Raw genomic sequence first — 19,736 nt, 5'->3', positions numbered from 1 at the left:
CTATATGGGAAAAGAATCAAAAAAAGAATGGGTATATGTATACGTAGAACTGATTCATTTTGCTGTACACCTGAAACTAACACAACATTGTAAATCAACTATACTCCAATAAAAATTAAAACAAAAAACAAAACTGTGATTTTATATGAAGGAGAGTGACCAACACATTGAAATTTACAATCAAGTTAGTCCTGGGGAATTGCCATCAGCTAAAATGGGGATTCACTGTTCACTGCTCTGTGGTTGTCTGACTTCTGAATTCCATGGCCTAGGCAATTGGCTCCCCCAAAACTGGAACTTGACTGAAGAGCAACTTTCAATCCTTCCAAGTAAGGGCAATAAAACAAAAACTCAAAACCAATCATCTGCTAGCACCATCAATTTACAAAGACCATTTTAGCATCAAAAAATCGGGAAGGGGGCTTCCCTGGTGGCGCAGTGGTTGAGAGTCCGCCTGCCGATGCAGGGGACACGGGTTCGTGCCCCGGTCTGGGAGGATCCCACATGCTGTGGAGTGGCTGGGCCTGTGAGCCATGGCTGCTGGGCCTGTGCGTCCGGAGCCTGTACTCCGCAACGGGAGAGGCCACAACAGTGAGAGGCCCGTGTACCGCAAAAAAAAAAAAAAAAACCGGGAAGGGCAACCTCAGAGCCAATCTATCAAAAAAAGACCTATGACAACCTCATGTCAACACACACAGCAATACTTTTAGTTTTTTTCTATTTCAGCAGAGCAGGTCAGCACTAGTCTAAGGGCCTGCATTTAAGGACCACTGGCTTAACGCAAGTACACAGCCAGTGGGTTGACGTAGGAACGAAGCAGGAAGAAAGCACACCTGCTACCACACAACCGAGAGATGAGTGAGAAGAGCAGAGGGAGGAGCCTGGGGCCGGGCCAAGCAGGACAAGCATCCTAACAGATCCAACTGTGCGCTGAGCAATGACGTCTTCACGACGTGATAAAAAACTCTCCTGGACACGTGCTGTTTTCAGTCAAGTGACAGTTGGGATTCCCCTGCACTCTGCCCTTCTTAGATACAGGGAGGCGAGGCATCCGTGTGATGAATTCCTATGTAGAGGAAACACTGGGTTCCACCTGATTAAATCTGACAGTGGGGGCCCCTACCAAGTGCTCAAGAACTGTTAGCTCAACTGGTTTCTGGCTGTGATGGTAAAATGTGCGTGTTGTCAGTGTGTCCAGAGCACTTACACGACCTCAGTGTGGCCCAGCCTGGATCATCAGCAGACTCACCCTCATATGCCTTGGCAGCATCCACCAGGTTGGACCAATCCAAATCCGCAGCAGCGTCGGGCAGGGGCATTAGGCCGGGGTCGGGCATGGGCGTCCTCTGGGTGTCCTGGATGTCATTGAGGGAGCTGTCCGAGGCCGAGAACTCTCCTGCAGGAAGGGACAAGAGATAAGATGCTTCTCATGCCCACAGGAGAACCACTCAAAGTTTTACCCATTTTCTGTTACAATATATTTGTAAGTCATTTGTTACCTGGAATCAGTTTCTAGTCTAACAGGCCATTAGTGGTCATTCTAAAGCTGAGTGGAACTGGGAATTGACTTCCTCCAACCTTAATTCACTTTTGTATAACCTCCCACTGTCCCATTTCTAGTGGGGTGAGTCTTGGAAAAGTCCATCCTGCACCGAGGCAATGTGTCTGCTTTGGCAGGAGCTGCTTGTCTACAGTGGGACCCAGGGCAGCTCCTCAGGTTTCCTCGCAGAGTCGAGAGATTCAGGCTGGGGTGAAGGGACCTACTTCAAGACAGGTGGGTTTTGCAGCCAGGCCAGGGAGGCTTGGTGATGCTTGTTTGAGGGGATAATAAAGCTTATTTTTATCTGCACTGGAACCTGGGTTCTGACTGCCCTCCATGTGGACTCCCTGCATCCCTGGGACTGGTGAGGGACATCCCTGGCCCATGTCTGTCTTGTATCCCAGGAACGGCCCACTGGTTTCTGCAGTTGGATGTATCCAGGGTGGTGTGAGGACCAAATAAGAGCACGTGGGAGTGAGTGCTGGGTCACCCAGCAGAGTTAACATAGGTTAACTGGTGTTGGCATCCTCCTCCTTCCCAAGGACACGCTAAGCAACTCTTGGCATCAGTTTTCTATTTTTTGTTTTTTTAACGCACATCTTATAATCGTAAGTTCTTATTTGAGAATGTAAAAATACAAAGTACGATAGACTTCAGCAGTCTTAGTTGAGTGCCAAGAATAATATAGAAAAGGAAGATAGTTGATAAATGAGTTTACAGGGTTATAATCTTAAGAGTAAAAATGTAGAAAGACAAAAAAAAATGGTCCACATCAAAAACACTTAAAAAAATTCAATTATGTAAACTTACGACTAAATAAATCATATTTTTAAAAGATGGTACTCAAGACTCATCACTGGTTGATTACTTTTTTTTTTGCTATTTTCTATGTTGTGGAGGTATCTATATGGTGGAAACTCTATACAGTAGTGTATCTGTATACATCGCTTCCCAGTTTGCTTTCAGTGACATCACTTTGGTAACCTGAAATCAGCTGAGGTAGGAGTATATCTACACCACAATAACTGGCAAGTGCTGCAAGTCAGGGCCTTTGCCTCCTTCCAGGAGCTGATTGTTAAACGTTTACCAGCACAACAAGAATCGTACTTCCAATGAGGACAAAAAGACACTGAGAGATACTCAGCTGGGAAGTGATGTAGTAAACTTTGTTCATTGGGAAGATCATTTTGGTTTTTTTTTTAATTCAAACAGAAAGTCACAAAAATTATAATCATCCTCATCAGTTCACTCAGTCCCATGTAATTAATTTTTTTTATCTTGATCTTTTGTTAGCACTTTTATGAATTCATCAGTTTTCCATTAGAGTTCTGAAAATGCTTATTCATTCAGTTCAGCAGTATAGTCAGTTGCCAGAAACCTGTACAGTTTTCGATTTACAGCAGCCCAACATCCCAAGCCCCTTCTAAGGTGACAATTTTTAAAAATACAAATATTACACTATAGTAACAGCTAATCTCTGCTTATCCTGGGGACGGGAGGAATGGGTGAAATGAGCCCCTCTGTGCAGTGGAGGGCGTGCTGCTACCGCTCAGGTTCATATAGGTGGAGGAGAGAGGGAAACGTAGCTCAGGAAATGAAGATGCTCTCAATGGGGCATCAGCTGGGGCAGAAACGAGAGCAGAGCATGTGCCTCCATGAGAAGGGTCACCCGCACAATGTGACTGTAACACTAAAACTCATGCAAACACAAAGCTGAACGTGAACTTCTCAGTTAAAATCTCTAAGCGACTCTGGAAAGAACTGTGTACAATGAATTAAAAAGTTTTGTCAATTATGATAGCCTATAAACCAGAGTACATTTAGTGCTTGCTTTCCCTTTCAAATTACATAAAGAACTGGTCTGAAGTGCAGTTACTAGTTATTAATGTGCTTAACATTAGCAAAATTATGAGTAAATGGAAATCAACAAATGTTGCCTGATATTCAAGGCTCAGTTGTATTTAAACTTGCTCCCACCAAGGGTAAGTAGTTGGAATGATTTACAATGTTGTGTTAGTTTCTGATGTACAGCAAAGTGATTCAGTACATACATACATATATATATATATATATATATATTTTTTTTTTTTTTCTTTTTCAGATTCTTTGGAACAGACAATTTTCTGTGTTACACACAACCCTTCTGCCCTTTTATCTCTGGGGCCCAAATTTCCACTTGGAAAAAAAGAAGTCGCCCATTCCCCAAACACATCTCAGTATCTCAGTGGTGGTCACACCAACGAGGCCAAGGCGTAGGGATCAGCCCACCAAGGACTGCTCAGTTTAGGGTGTGGGATCACTGTGGCTGCTGCCTGACTTTTAGGAAAGCAAGAAGAGGTGATGGAAGGAGCTGGGAGAGGGTGGCCCGCTCCTTCCCTTCCTCAGTGCCAGGCCTTCAGCCACAGGCTTCACAGGGAAGGTGTGAGGGGAGATTTCCAGGCTGTTCTCTTAGTATGTGAGCTTCCAGGAGGCAGGGCCTACTGTGACATGACCCATGCAGAGAGGCTTTCACAGAGGGTTTATTTTTATCCCTATAAAGGTTAAAAAAAATGGGGAAGTGAAAGAAACATTCAAGGTAGGCAGGAAGTTGTAAGAAGAATGGAGTGCAGGGAGAGTGGTCCCAATGTAGGGAGAGAAGCGGAGGAAAAAAGGCTACTATTTAGGGCACGACTAGGAGGTGGTTTCTAGAGTCCAGATGGTAAAAAGTGGTCATTTCATGTGTCAACTTTGGTTCATAGACAGTGACCTTTTAGAGCAAAGAGAAATCAGGTTCAAGCCATAGTTGGACCTCTTATAAAGAGGGAGGAGGGGGAAGCTGATGTGATTCTTGAGTGATGTCTGCCACAGGGGAGAAGGGGAGAAGGGAGCTGTGTAGGAAGCAGGATGGAGATGATGGAGGAACAGTCATGGGAGTGGGTTGAAAACTCAGAAAAGAGGCAGGGAGATTTAAAGAAAACACTGCTTCAGAGAAGCAGCAGAAGGAAAAGAAATTGGGTATAAATGGACATAGAGAGAGAAAAAGCTGCAGAATTCCCTGAAGGAAAAAGGGCAGAAGGGAGGTGGGGTTACAGCCATATGTATAATAAGCAGGCACACAGGTTCCACAATAGGTATCTGCTGTGCTGGGCAATAGTGGGAAGGTAGCTGCAGAATGGAATGGAGTTGGACAGAGGAAAAAGAAAAAAAGCAATTTTTTTTGGTCCCCGAATATGGCCCTTAATAAAACTGGGATCAAGTAAGGTGATGGAAGAACAAGGCATTTATGAATCAAAGGGAAGAATACGGAAGTGCCCGTCATCAATAAGCCTTTTCCTAAATAATACTCACTCAGTGAATGAATGAGTCAACAAGTGAGTGGCCGACACCACAGCTAACAGTCTCACAGCTGGGAAAGACAGAACAATGGTGTGGCTCAGGGAAGCCAGTGGATAAAATTCTCTAAGAAATAACTAATCTGGTGTTAGCCAAATGTGCCCAATCCTAACAGCAGCTGGGATGTTTGGTAAAAATACAATACAAACCACACTTTTGTATTCAAATTCCGCAGGTCTTGGGTGAGGTCTGGAAATCTCTATTTTTAACAAGCATCCCAAAGGAGAGCTTTTACCACATCAGGTGCCCCAGTTTTGTGGCTGCTGCACAGTGGCTGCCCCTTGATCGTCTGGCTCTGGAGCCCAAGAGGAGCTCATGTTTCTGGGTCCCATGGGACTCTAACACCTGAAGAGGCAGTTCTTGGCAGGCTCCCCCCCCTCCGCCAACCCCAGGGCACTGCCACAGGCATAGCCTTCTGTTTTGGCACATTTAGAGGCCTACAAGGTGCTCTCAGGGAACAGAGGCCAGTGGACCCAATCTTTGTCTTCTCCATCTGCCTCACTCCAGCTCATAGGCATCTCCAGAAAGGCGCTTATACATACATCTGGTGCCCCAGTACTTATGACTGTCACCCGGCAGACACCTCCAGGTCACTGGTGGTGGTGGTGGTGGGGTGGTGCTTATACTTGTGGTCCCATAGGACTGTACATATGTGCATACTTTAAAAGCTGCTGCCTGAGATTCTGGTTTCCAATCTAAGTGATGACTGAGATCTAAGTGATGACTGAGATCCAACCCTTGGAGACACTGACAGGTCTTGTCAAACCCTCAGCTACTGGAGGCTCTTAAAAATAAACTAGGCTGCTTGGACAATCACAAAAGTTTGAGAGACAACCAAGAGCTAGGGCAGGGTAGGAAGACACGGTTCATCTTCTACATGAGGCCACTCCATCAAAGCTGGGAGAGGTGGCTGTTTTACCTAATATGTAGAAACAAACACAGCATCAAGGAAGATGAAGAAACAAAGGAAAATGTTCCAAATGAAAAACACAAGAAAAATCTCAGGAAAAATTCTCAATGAAATGAAGATAAGTAACTTACCACATAAAGAGTTAAAAATGATGGCCATAAAGATGTTCACGAAGCTTGAGAGAAGAAAGGATGAACACAGTGAGAACTTCAACAAAGACACAGAATGTAAAAGAGAGTACCAAACAGAAGTCACAGAGCTGAAGAATACAGTAACTGAACTGAAAAATACACTAGAGGGGCTCAACATCAGACTAGATGAAGCAGAAGAAAGGATCGGTGAAGTCTAACAGGGTAGAGGAATTCAGTCAATCACAGAGGCAAAAAGAAAAAAGAATGAAAAACAGTGAAGAAAGCTTAAGGGACATATGGGGCAACATCAAGCGGACCAACATTCACATTATAGGGGTCCCAGGAGGAGAAGAGAGAAAGGGAAGAAAACTTATTTGAAGAAATAATGGCTGAAAACTTCCCTAACCAGGGGAAGGAAACAGATATCTAGATCCATGAAGTCCAGAGAGTTCCAAAAAAGATGAACCTGAAGAAAACCACACCAAAACACATAATTAAAAGGCCAACAGTTAAAGAGAAGGAGAGGGACTTCCCTGGTGATACAGTGGTTAAGAATCTGCCTGCCAATGCAGGGGACACGGGTTTGAGCCCTGGTCTGGGAAGATCCCACATGCCGCAGAGCAACTAAGCCCGTGTGCCACAACTACTGAGCCTGCGAGCCACAACCACTGAAGCCCGTGCGCCTAGAGGCCGTGCTCTGCAGCAAGAGAAGCCATAATGAGAAGCCCGTGCACCACAACTAGAGAAAGCCCGCATGCAGCAACAAAAAATCAACCTAACCAAAAATAAATAAATTAATTAATTAAAAAAAAAGAGGGAATCTTAAAAGCAGGAAGAAAAGAACAACTTGTTACATAGAAGGGAACCCCCCGTTAGACTATCAGCACATTTTTCAGGAGGAACTTTGCAAGACAGAGTGGAGCAGCATGATATATTCAAAGTGATGAAAGGAAAAAACTGCCAACAAAGAATACTCTACCTGGCAAAGCTGTCAATTCAGAATTGAAGGAGAAATAACAGTTTTTCAGATAAGCAAAAGCTAAGGAAGTTCATTACTACACTGGTCTTACAAGAATTGTTAAAGGGACTTCTTTAAGCAGAGAGAAAGAGTGCTAATTAGTAATAAGAAAACATATTAAAGTGTGTATCTCACTGGAAAAGGAAAATATATACTAAAGGTGGTGAACTGACCACTTGTAAAGCTAGTATGAAGGTTAAAAGACAAAAGTAGTAAAAATAACTATAACTATAATAAGTTAAGGGATACGCAAGATAAAAAGATGTAAATTTTATGTAAAAACATGAAATGGGGTGGGGAGTAAAAGTTAGAGCTTTAGAATGTGTTCAAATTTAAGTTGTTCTCAACTTAAAACAGACTGTTATAAGTTGTTTTAAGTAAGCCTCATGGTAACCACAAAGCAAAACTCTATAGTATATACACAAAAGATAAAGAGAAAGAAACCAAAGCATGCCACTAAAGAAAGTCATCAAACCACAAAGGAAGACAGTAAAGAAGAAGAAAGGGTCAGAGGAACTACAGGCATCCAGAAAACAACAGAACAGTAAAAGTACATAGTTATCGATAATTACTTTAAATGTAAACAAACTAAATTCTTCAATTAAAAGACCTAGAGTGATTGGATAAAAAATATATATCTAATTGCTGCTTCAAGAGATTCACTTCACATGTAAGGACACACACAAAGGGATGGAAAAAGATATTTCATGCAAAAGGAAACCAGAAGAAAGCTGGGGTAGCTATACTTATATCAGATGAAATAGACTTTAAGACAAAGACTGTAGTAAGAGACAAAGATCATGACATAATACTAAAATGGTCATTCAACAACAGAATATAACATTTGTAAATATTTGTGCACATAACCTAGGAGCACCTAAAGATATAAAGCAAATATTAATAGACCTCAATGGAGAATAGACAGGAATACAACAACAACAGGGGACTTTAATACACCACTTTCAACAAATGATAGATCACCCAGACAAAAAAACAATAAAGGACCATTGGCCTTAAATGACATGTTAGACTGATGGTCTTAACAGAAATACAGAACATTCCATTCAAAAGCAACAGAATGCACATTCTTCTCAGGTGCATATGGAATATTCTCCAGGATAGACCATATGTTAGGCCATAGCAAGTCTTACTAAATTTAAAAAGATTAAAACCATACCAAACATCTCTTCTGACCACAGTGGTATGTACCAGAAATTGATTACAGGAGAAAACTGGAAAATTCACAAATAGGTAGAGATTAAACAAACAACATGCTACTGAACAACTGATGGGTCTAAGAAGAAAGCAAGAGAAACTTAAAAAATACTTTGAGACAACTGAAAATGGAAATACAACATACCAAATTATGGGATGCAGCAAAAGCAATTCTAAGAGGGAAGTTCATAACAATAAATGCCTACATCAAGAAATGAGAATGATCTCAAAAAACCAAATTTTACCTCTCAAGAAACTAGGAAAAGAAGAAGAATTGAAGCCCACAGTTAGTAGAAGGAAGGAAATAACAAAGATCAGAGCAGGGGCTTCCGTGGTGGCGCAGTGGTTGAGAGTCTGCCTGCCGATGAAGGGGACACGGGTTTGTGCCCCGGTCCAGGAAGATCCCACATGCCGTGGAGCGGCTGGTCCCGTGAGCCATGGCCGCTGAGCCTGCGCGTCTGGAGCCTGTGCTCCACAACGGGAGAGGCCACAAAACTGAGAGGCCCGCGTACCACAAAAAAAAAAAAAAAAAAATCAGAACAAAATAAATGACCGACTAAAAACAGAACAGAAAAGGTCAATGAAACTAAGAGCTGGTTCTTTGAAAAAAAATAAACGAAATTGATAAACCTTTAGCTACACTCAGGAAAAAAAAGAGAGGACTCAAAATCAGAAATCAAAGAGGAGATGTTACATCTGATACCACAGAAATACAAGGGATCGTAAGATACTACTATAAACAGTCATATCCAACAAACTGGACAACTTCAAAGAAATGGAACACACAACCTACCAAGACTGAATCATGAAGAAATAGAAGATCTGAACAGACGAATTACTAGTAAGGAGATGGAATCAGTAATCATAAATCTCTCAACAATGAAAGTCAGGACTCAGACAGCTTTACTGATGAATTCTACCAAACATTCAAAGGAGATTTAATACCATTCTTTCTCAAACTCTTCCAAAAAAATAGAAGAGGAGGGAACACTTCCAAACACATTTTACGAGGCCAGCATTACCCTGATATAGAAACCAGACAAGGATGCCACAAGAAAAGAAAATTATAGGCCAATATCCCTAAAAGCATGGATGCAAAACTCCTCAACAAAATATTAGCAAACCTAATTCAACAATATGTTAAGAGGATCATATACCATGTTCAAGTGGGTTTCATTCCAGGGATGTAAGGATGGTTCATCAATGTGATAAACCACATTAACAAAATGAAATATAAAAATCATATGATCATCTCAATAGATGCAGAAAAAGCATTTTACATTTTTAACATCCATTTATGATAAAAACTCTGAACAAAGTGGGTATACAGGGAACACACTTCATCATAATAAAAACCATATATCACAAGCCCACAGGTGATGCCACACTCAACTTTGAAAAGCTGAAAGCTCTAAGGTCAGGAACAAGACAAGATGCCCCCTCTCACCACTTTTATTCAACATAGTATTGGAAGTCCTACCCAGAGCAGTTAGGCAAGAAAAATAAATAAAAAGCATTCAAATCAGAAAGGGAGTAAAACTGTCACTATTTGCAGATAACATATCATATATAGAAAACCTTAAAGACTCCACCAAAAAACTATTAGAACTAATCAAAGAATTCAGGAAAGTTGTAAGACACACAATCAATACAAAAAAACCTGTTGTTTCTATTCACTAACAAGAAGCTATCAAAAGGATATTATTAAGAAAATCCCATCTACGAAAAAGAATAGGGGCTTCCCTGGTGGCGCAGTGGTTGAGAGTCTGCCTGCCGATGCAGGGGACACGGGTTCATGCCGCGGTGCGGGTAGATCCCACATGCCGTGGAGCGGCTGGGCCCGTGAGCCATGGCCGCTGAGCCTGTGCGTCCGGAGCCTGTGCTCTGCAACGGGAGAGGCCACAACAGTGAGAGGCCCGCGTACCGCAAAAAAAAAAAAAGAATAAAACACCTAGGAGTAAATTTAACCAAGGAGGTAAAAGACCTGTACACTGAAAAATACAAGACATTAATGAAAAAACTGACAAAGACACAAATAAATGAAAAGACATTCAATGCTCACGGATTAGAAGAATACTGTTAAAATGCCCATACCACCGAAGCAATCAACATATTCAAAGCAATCCCTATCAAAATTCCCATGGCATATTTTACAGAAATAGAATAAACAATCCTAAAATTTGTATGGAACCACAAGAGACCCTGAATAGCCAAATCAGTGTTGAGAAGAACCAAAAAACTGGAGGCATCATGCTTCCTGATTTCAAATTTTATTACAGAGGTACAATAAAACAGTATGGTAAAAAAAACAAAAAACAAAAAACAAAAAAACCCCAGTATGGTATTGGCATAAAAATAGACACATTTGGGCTTCCCTGGTGGCGCAGTGGTTGGGAATCTTCCTGCCAATGCAGGGGACACGGGTTCGAGCCCTGGTCTGGGAAGATCCCACATGCCGCAGAGCAACTAGGCCCGTGAGCCACAACTACTGAGCCTGCGCATCTGGAGCCTGTGCTCCGCAGCAAGAGAGGCCACGACAGTGAGAGGCCCACGCACCGCAATGAAGAGTGGCCCCTGCTCCCCGCAACTGGAGAAAACCCTCGCACAGAAACAAAGACCCAACGCAGCCAAAAATAAATAAATAAATTAATTAATTAAAAAAAAAAAAATAGACACATAGATCAATGGAACAGAATAGAGAGCCCAGAAATAAACCCACATATATATGACCAATAAATTTATGACAAAGGAGGCAAGAATATACAATGGGGAAAGGACTATCTTTTTAATAAATGGTGTTGGGAAAACTGGACAGCTACATGCAAAAGAATGAATGTGGACCACTATTTTACACCATATGCAAAAGTTAACTCATAATGGATTAAAGACTTGAATGTAAGACCTGAAACCATAAAAATCCTAGAAGAAAACATACATGGTAAGCTCCTTGACATCAGTCTCGGTGATGATTTTTTGGTTCTGACACCAAAAGCAACAAAAGGAAAAATAAACAAGTGGTACTACATCAAACTAGAAAGCTTCTGCGCAGCAAAGGAAACCATCAAAAAAATGAAAAGGCTACCTACCGAATAGGAGAAGATATTTGCAAATCACATATCTGATAAGGGGTTAATATCCAAAATATGTAAAGAACTCATACAACTCAATAGCAAAAAAGCAAACAATCCGAGTAAAAAATAGGTAGAAGATTTGAATAGACGTGTTCCCAAAGAAGACATACAGATGGCCAACAGGTATATGGAAAGATAGTCAACATCACTCATCATCCAGGAAATGCAAATTGAAACCTACTGAGATGTTATCTCATAACTGTTGAATGGCTATTATCAAAAAGACAACAAATAACAATTGTTGGTGAGAATGTAGAGAAAAGGGAGCCCTTGTGCACTGTTTATGGGAATGTAAATTGGTGCAACCACTATGGAAAACAGTATGGAGGGTCCTCAAAAAATTAAAAATAGAATTACCATATGATCCACCAATTCTGCTGGGTATTTAATGAAGGAAATAGAAAACACTAACTCAAAAAGACATGTGCACCCCCATGTTCACTGCAGCATATTTACAATAGCCAAGACATGGAAGCCACCTTAGTGTCCACTGATGGATGAATGGATAAAGAAAATGTGGACACAGACACAGTGGAATATTATTCTGCCATAAAAAGGAATGAAAATTTAGAGTCATAGATGTAGAAAACAAACTTATGATTACCAGGGGGGAAAGGAAGAGGAGGGATAAATTGGGAGATTGGGATTGACGTGTACACACTACTATATATAAAATAGATAACTACTAAGAACCTACTGTATAGCATGGGGAACTCTATCCAATACTCTGTAATGACCTATATGGGAAAATAATCTAAAAAAGAGTGGATATATGTATATGTAGAATTGATTCACTTTGCTGTACAGCAGAAACTAACCCAACATTGTAAATTAACTATGCTCCAATACAAATTAATTAAAAAAAAGAATGAAATGTTGCCATTTGCAACAACACGGCTGGACCTTGAGGGCACTGTGCTAATTGAAAAATGTCAGAGAAAGACAAATTCTGTATGATCTATCTCACTTATATGTGAAATCTAAAAAAAAAAAAAATTGAGCTCATAGATACAGAGAACAGACTGGTGGTTGCCAGAAGTAGGGTGGGGCTAGTGAGAGATGCTGGAGGGAGTCAAAGGTACAAATTTCCAGTTATAAAATAAGTGGGTCATGGGGATATACAGCATGGTGACTATTGTTAATACTGTACTGCATATTTGAAAGCTGCTACAAAAGTAAATCTTAATCCGAAACTAATATAATGTTATATGTCAATTATACCTGAACTGAAAAAAAATAAACCAAGCCTCTTAGATGACTCTTGTGGTCTGGTGAGGCTCAATCCCTGTGGTCTGGGATTCCAGGTGAGAGGCTGAATGAGGGAGGGGTGGTGAGCCCAGATAATCTGAGCAAGCAAACAGGACTTCCTCTAATTCTCATTCTTGAGCAAACTGAGTGGCACGTGTCTGGGGACACTGGCCATCATCAGCAGGGCTGTTCAGCTGCAGCTGAAGACACACTTACCGTGCAATGACTTCATTCCCAAGGTGTAAGAAGGCCTCCGCAATGGAAGAGACTTGGGGAGAGAAGGGTACGTGCTACTGAAGAGGACATCGTTGGGCAGGGCTTGGTCCAGAAGCGAAGCCCTTGAGGTGAAAAAGTGCTCCCTCTGGCCGCTGTAAATACTCTCATCGGACAGCGTTCTGTGCAAGGCCCGCCTTGAGGTGGGAGTGGTGGGAAAGGGAGACTGAGGAGAGGAGAGTGCGTGGAACTGAAAAACAGCGTCAAGACAACAGAAAGTCAATCTTCTGGGTCACACACCCAACACCGGGGGTGGAGGATGGGTGCGTCAACAAAATCACTCTGGTAGACACAACCCTTCAAATCCTGGAGCCCAACAAGAAAGCCTCAAGGTCCACCATCATTGTCTAAATCCTTAAGGGCTAAAATAGGAGTTCCGGGCACTGCATCCTCACAGCCCAGCATGCTGGCTGCAGCCGATCAGTGCTCAGTACAAAATTCAGATGTGGGATTAAGCGGATTCATCACTATCGTGTCATGGTCAACCACAAGACTTTAGGAGCAGACAAATATGGGTTTTATTTGAATCCCGTGTCTTTGACCAAATCATGTTATTGCTCTGAGCCCAATTCCTCATCTATGAAATGGGGCCACCTCTCAGGATTATTATGAGGATTCCATGAAACACTGGACTGAGCACAACAGTATGTTATCAGTGGTGTTACGAAATAATATTACGGTCCCCAGTGAAACAGCCATGGTGCCAGGAAGGTATCCTCAGAAGCTTGTCAAGCGACTGCATGTTTGCCAGGCAACAAGAGCCTTTGATCATCACACTATATTCACTCAAATAACAGGTGGCTTTTGAAAGCATTAACTACTAATATTATATTTAATGAGCCTGGGAGATAATTTATTTTTTTATATGGATTTCTATTCGTGAAATAAAAATAGGGAAGTCATCTTTATAAGTGACAAGTATTTATACAGTTATATATAAATGACAAAAGCTCCAGATAGCTGTATCTCTTGTTAATGTCTTTTGCCTTTGTGACCAGATTTGATTTTTATTTGAGATTTTTCTACAAATAGCAAGCTTCTGAGAATTCCATTCATGGAGAAAAAACAGACACGTTAACAATATTGAAATATCCAGCATCCTGCAAGCCAACAGAGTATGTGGTCCATTAACAGAGTTATCCTTATTCAGTTCTTCTTAGTTAATGGTTCACCTTGGCAGGGAGAACAATGTGGAGAACAGGTGAGGATGTGAGTAGGAGGGCTGAGTCACTGCTGGCAGGAAGCCACTGTGAAACTTTCCATGACACTTTGAAGGGATAGAGAGATAATGATATGGCAATGCCTCCATCTAGGAGGCTGAGAACAGAGCTGATGCTCAGACTCATTCATGGGTTCTGAGGTCTAACATGCTTCCGGTCCAACAAGCCAAGGGTTAATCAAGTCAAAGCTACCCACAGTGTGGTATGCACAGTTGCAGCATAAATATGAAAAAGTTATTAATCAGATACATTGTAAATGAGCCCCAGGTGTAGCCAACTGTGTTCACTTTTTAAAATTCACAATGAGTTAAGCCCAAAGTACATACATGCTTACCTTGAAAACTAAGCTGCTGTGATACATGCTTCGTGAGTCTTTAAGTGGGAGGGGACTTGGTATGGAAATTATTTCCCTTCTCACTTCACACAGAAGAGTGGGCATTAGAGAGGTTAAATGGGTTGCCAATTGTAAATTAAAAAAAAAAAAAAGCAGCTCATCTCCCTCCACCTGCAAGGTTCTAGAACTGTCACATAAGGCTCCTGCCTACTAGACCAGATTCCAGATCTCTCTATTCAAAAACTGCTCTCAATCATTTTTAGCACATCTGGGTTTGGCAAAGGGATTTCCTTTTCCAGTGAATATCCTCACCCTGATGATTTTACAGGAGAGAGATCTGCCATCAGTTCTAGTTTCAGCCTCTTTGGGAAATGTTAATATACTTCAAGGTAGTAAACAGCTACCTTGAAGAGATCCTTTGAGCAGTGAGATTTATTCAAAGTTATAACATCCTGCACTAAAGGAGGCAGGGGAGGAGATGGAAGGAAGCAATCTGCTTAGATGCTTTCTATCCGTTAAAAAATAGCAGGACAGGGCTTCCCTGGTGGCGCAGTGGTTGAGAGTCCGCCTGCCGATGCAGGGGACACGGGTTTGTGCCCCAGTCCGGGAGGATCCCACATGCTGCGGAGCGGCTGGGCCCGTGAGCCATGGCCGGCGGGCCTGCGCGTCCGGAGCCTGTGCTCCGCAACGGGAGAGACCACAACAGTGAGAGGCCCGCGTACCGCAAAAAATATATAAATAAATAAATAAAAGAGCAGGACCTAGCCTGGGCCAAGCATGTTGGGATGGCTCCTGACCCCAGCCCTCTTCAACTCCAGTCTTAAAGGTATGTGCACCTATCCAGTCTCCTAGGGCACCCTCTGTCTTCCTTGCAGGTCATACCTGAGATCGCTGAGTGGTGCTGCCCTGTGCTGCCAGACCCTGGGAAAGAACCGCAATACAATGGGTGGCAGACTTGGAAGGGATTTTAGAGAGCATCGGGAAGGGGGATCTCAACTGTGTTCCAAGGAGCCCTAAGGGCTCCTCCCAGCATCACTGCCTGGGGAGAGGAGATGTTCAGGTGGGACCCAAGAGCCCAAGGCACCCCACCCCTCCCATCGGAGAAGTTCTGCTTTCTTAGTTCTACATGTTGGGCTGCCATGTGTAACTAACCGTATTAGGAAGAAAAGGGTTCCTGAACTTTAAAATCACTGGGGCACCATTGATCTAGTCTGGTCTTTTGTTTCAAAGCTGAGAAGCAAGGCCTAGAGAGGGGCATCTGGCTTCAGGTCCGTCTCCTTCCCCTCCTCACTCTTTTCACTCCTCCCGGCTCTCAGTGAAACGGGCTACCCGCACTTGCAATAAGCAAGTATCGGCTCTTCCTAAACACTAGAGCCGCATGAGGCCTCTTCCTTTGGTCTGTATCTGAGAGTACTGGCTGGAGAGCAAGGCTCTCAGTTTGCACTACTTACTGTCTGTTCACTTGCCAGACTCATGCAGCCCTTGGGGAGAATACGGTGATCCCAGCTCTGCCTGCCAGTGAGGTTTCTTAGAATGTTAATAGCTCTGCCCTTTTCCTTGAGATACGAGTTCCACAGCAGCTGCGCGGGGCCCTGCAGCCACCCACCTCTCAGCTCCAGCCTGCCGAGCAGAGCCCTGCCACGTCCTGCAGCAGATACCTCAGTCTGCTGGCAAACGAGCCGGGGAACAACCCCGTCATTTGATATTCATGATGGCTCACTGGTAGCACTTGCTATCTGAGAAAGCCAATGTGGCGTGAGTAGGTTCCAAGTATCACAGCCCAAAGCAGGCTACTCCGTGTACCCTGAGGCCTGATGCAGTGGCTCGGAGCCTTGAGCCAGGCATGGCCTGGAAGACCTCTCAAGGGCATGTTAGCCTTACTGACACAGCAGAGGCACGGCCATTCAGATGATGAGTCTCACAAGACACGCAGAGCTACTTAGCTGAACTCATCTGAAACCAAACCAAAAAGGATGAAACGAGAGAGAAAACAGAGCATATTTCCAGCTCCTGCTTCCAGCCTTTTCACCATAATAGTTTAGCCAGCAGAAGCATTTTCTTTGCAGAGGGTCTCACGGTAATATAGTCACAACATAAAGAATGTGCATTCCTATTTCAAAAAGGAATGTTAAAGTAATTCACTTTGGAAATAAAAGCCAAGGCCTGAATAAAGGAAGACAGACATTTGCTTTCAATTATTTCCACTGCATGAGTAAATCAAAAGGATGAAAGCTCTGAGCTTGCTCCTTTCCAAAAATGTTAAACTAAGAATTGGTGGAAAGATTCCTTTCAGGGCAGGTTTTATTTTCCTCTAGCCTCAAAGGAAAAATCTGAAATAATTTTTATTTTGAAACTGGTAGTTGAAAATTTTAATATACCTCTTTGGTTTTTGATGGATAAAGAAAGAAGTTTCAAGTACTATCTTTTGCAAGGTTGCTAAGGAAACCATTTGTGCCCTGGGTGATGAGTCAGAACTGTTAAGTGCTGGCTTATAAAACAGAAATTACAGAAGTCCAGAATGGCAAGTCTTTAAAATGATTTATGATGTTAATGTTTATGTTAATAACTGATTGATTTCTCAGCAAAACTCCAGAATGGTCTTTGGAGCACATTTCATCTCTGTAAATGTTGATCTGTAAGTTTAGGAGGTATATCTGACCTGTCTGAAGGAAGACGCACACACACGTGTGGCACACGCATACACAGAGGCATGTACATGTGCACATAAACTAGAATGGTGACGAGAAAGCCTGGATGAGACAAGAGCACACAGCTCATCCAGCTGGGCATGTCTCTCACCCTCTGATCACAGTTTGAGGATGGTGAGTGGTTAAGGAAATATGTCAGCTTCCATTTTCAATCAGTTCTCAAAGGTCTTCTTAAATTAAGCTTTCTAGTCACTTCAAAGAGACTACAAATCATTTAACTAAGAACACAGAGAACAGAAAACATTAAAGTTTGTAGCCATGACCTTCTGGGGGGTGGACTCCCTTTTCTTGGGGCCACCCGGTACACTGTGGACAGGAATACCAAACGCTTGGCGTGAAATACCTTTGGGCCCAGCTAAGCCAACACTGGCTCTGAGCCTGGGAGCATGAGACTGCACATTTTAGAGAACAAGAAAGCAGAGAGCCTTAGGTGGGCTTCAAGGGTCCTCCAAGCTGAGGTGAGCAGAACAAACCCTTCCTCGTGGTCATGCAGAAGTCTGGCCACCAACATACCCACCAACTCTGAGCAAGTTCTCGGGACTTGACGGGGAGGGTGGCTGGGTTCCAGAGAAGGCATTTCTAGTCTGGAATCCTGAGAGTGGAGAGAAGGCTTTACGAAGTGAAGAGAATCTGGAAAGTTCTGAAGGTAAATGTGCAGACTTACGTTTGCTGGACTAAACAGCATGCAGTATATGGCTGGTAGGTCTGCCTGGCCAGGGGCAGGGGGCAGAGGCAAGGCCAGAGTGCAGGGTGCTGTGGACACACACAGGGCAGGAAACACACTGGGGGCTACTGTGGAAGGAGGACGAGGACCCTTCGGACAGAAGGCACTAAAGCCCTTTCAGAAAACTTTCTGTCTGACAAGGGCGCCATGGGTGTCTCTGCAGAGTTCTGAGAAGCAATGTCATCTGAGTAATAATGTCAAGAAAGTGTAGCCTGTGCACGGTAAGTAGGATACACTGGAAGAAAAAAAGCCATGGGTGTAGGGACAGGTTAATATGAACCCGACTCAAGAGATGTGGCTGCAGGGACAGAGCATCTGGAAAACATGTGAACCAATTACTGGGACAGTTTAGGTGATGGCGGGAAGTGGGGTCTGATGAAGAGGAGCCGGGAACCACCACTTCCTGGAGGGTGCAACTGCCCTATTCGGTCTCTCTAACTGCTATTTACCCCAAGTTCTACCCTGTACCTTAAAGTTCTTCTGGGATTCAGGAGTTGGGCTTTCCAGATTGATGAGTTTCTTGAGATCCTCCTCAATGGTGGACTTGGAGGCTGGCTTTGGGGATGCCCGGAGGTCCCTGGTTGAGGCACGCAGCCTGGTGTGGGCTATTTCATTGCCATCACTCTGATGACGCCTTGAAAGAAGGGGAAGAGAGGGTAGAAGTTTAGTCGACAAGGTTGACTCAAGGGCACGATGGGCTCTGAAAGAGGTAAGTCAATGGAGAGCTATTAAAGGAGAGAAAAGGAGAATCACATCTGTTCAATGACATTAGAATCCACTCAGATAAATGCTGGTTAGAGAAACAAGACCAATTTGAAATATAAAATAAAAAGTCTGAAGAATAAATCACTCTTTCATAGGAAACTATTAACTCCACTAAGCCAAAATTAGCAACAGACTTATTAATAAAAGCCCACAGGGTATGAATCCCAAATGCAATCTTCGTACAAACAAAAACAAAGTCATTGACTGAACCATTTATTTTTTGCTGGACTACTTTGTCAAAAAGTTCTTCATGTTCAGAGGTGGTCACTTACTTTCTAACAGTCCCTCTGGTGCCTCCTGGCCCATTTAGGAATTGCATGGGAAGGCTGTGATTAATAGCATCAAAGGGACAAGTGTGGTCTTAGCACCAGAGGGGTGATTATTCTGAAGTTTGTTCTTCAGACATACTCTTTCCTAGGAGACTCAAGATTCTCAAATCTGAATGTTTTGCAAACTATCTTATTGAAGGAATGTGTCAGAGAAACAATGACAAGTTTCACTTAAGGAAAAAAAAAAAATCTCCCTACCAAACCACCCTCTTCCCAGCCCCTAGCCCGGCCTCCTCTCTTGCAGAAAATTGTCCAAGCTTTTCTGTTCTCTGTCATATTAAAAGCAAAATACCCAGCAAGAGGGCTTCCCTGGTGGCACAGTGGTTGAGAGTCCGCTTGCCGATGCAGGGGACATGGGTTCGTGCCCTGGTCTGGGAAGATCCCACATGCCGTGGAGCGGCTGGGCCCGTGAGCCGTGGCCGCTGAGCCTGCGCATCCGGAGCCTGTGCTCCGCAAAGGGAGAGGCCACGACAGTGAGAGGCCCGCATACCGGAAAAAAAAAAAACAGCAAGAGAAGCAAAAGAATCCTTACTTTCTTGTGTCCATAAATCCCACAGAGTTTATGGTTCCTTCGGGTTTCTTCCATCCAATTAGGTACTTGCTAGTAGCGCCCTGGCGAGGGTAGAAAGTCCTAGGGCCGGAGGAGGAGGAGGAGGATGAGAAGGAAGGAACGAGCTGCGAGGAAGTGGCAGGATGCAGTTCTTCTTTTGGTGAACTTCTGGCACTGGTGAAGACAACTGGGCTGGCAGAGTGTCGGGAGCTCAGAGTACTGAGGAGAAGCAGGACAGAGACAAAACGGCACGTTGTGCGTGTGTGCA

At 43.3% G+C, this 19,736-nt stretch overlaps 1 protein-coding gene across 8 annotated transcripts in view; it reads right to left on the bottom strand.

The window, feature by feature from the left end:
* Positions 1-19,736, bottom strand: part of SIPA1L1 (signal induced proliferation associated 1 like 1) — a gene marked incomplete at its 5' end in the record, with an annotated part of 138,339 nt that overhangs the window by 4,874 nt on the left and 113,729 nt on the right. For 7 of the 8 annotated variants that reach the window (XM_079700216.1, XM_079700217.1, XM_079700221.1 and 4 more), the window contains 4 exons: positions 1,250-1,396; positions 12,782-13,028; positions 18,293-18,458; positions 19,451-19,687. In XM_079700216.1, coding sequence (XP_079556342.1) covers positions 1,250-1,396; positions 12,782-13,028; positions 18,293-18,458; positions 19,451-19,687 — 797 coding nt within the window. The remainder of the gene's footprint in view (positions 1-1,249; positions 1,397-12,781; positions 13,029-18,292; positions 18,459-19,450; positions 19,688-19,736) is intronic. The other variant, XM_079700222.1, reaches the window with a different exon arrangement.

This window comes from Hyperoodon ampullatus, assembly GCF_949752795.1.
Source record: "Hyperoodon ampullatus genome assembly, chromosome: 3".
Lineage (NCBI taxonomy): Eukaryota > Metazoa > Chordata > Mammalia > Artiodactyla > Ziphiidae > Hyperoodon > Hyperoodon ampullatus.
Note: the sequence above shows the minus strand (reverse complement) of the source record. Positions and strands in the feature narration are given on the sequence as shown.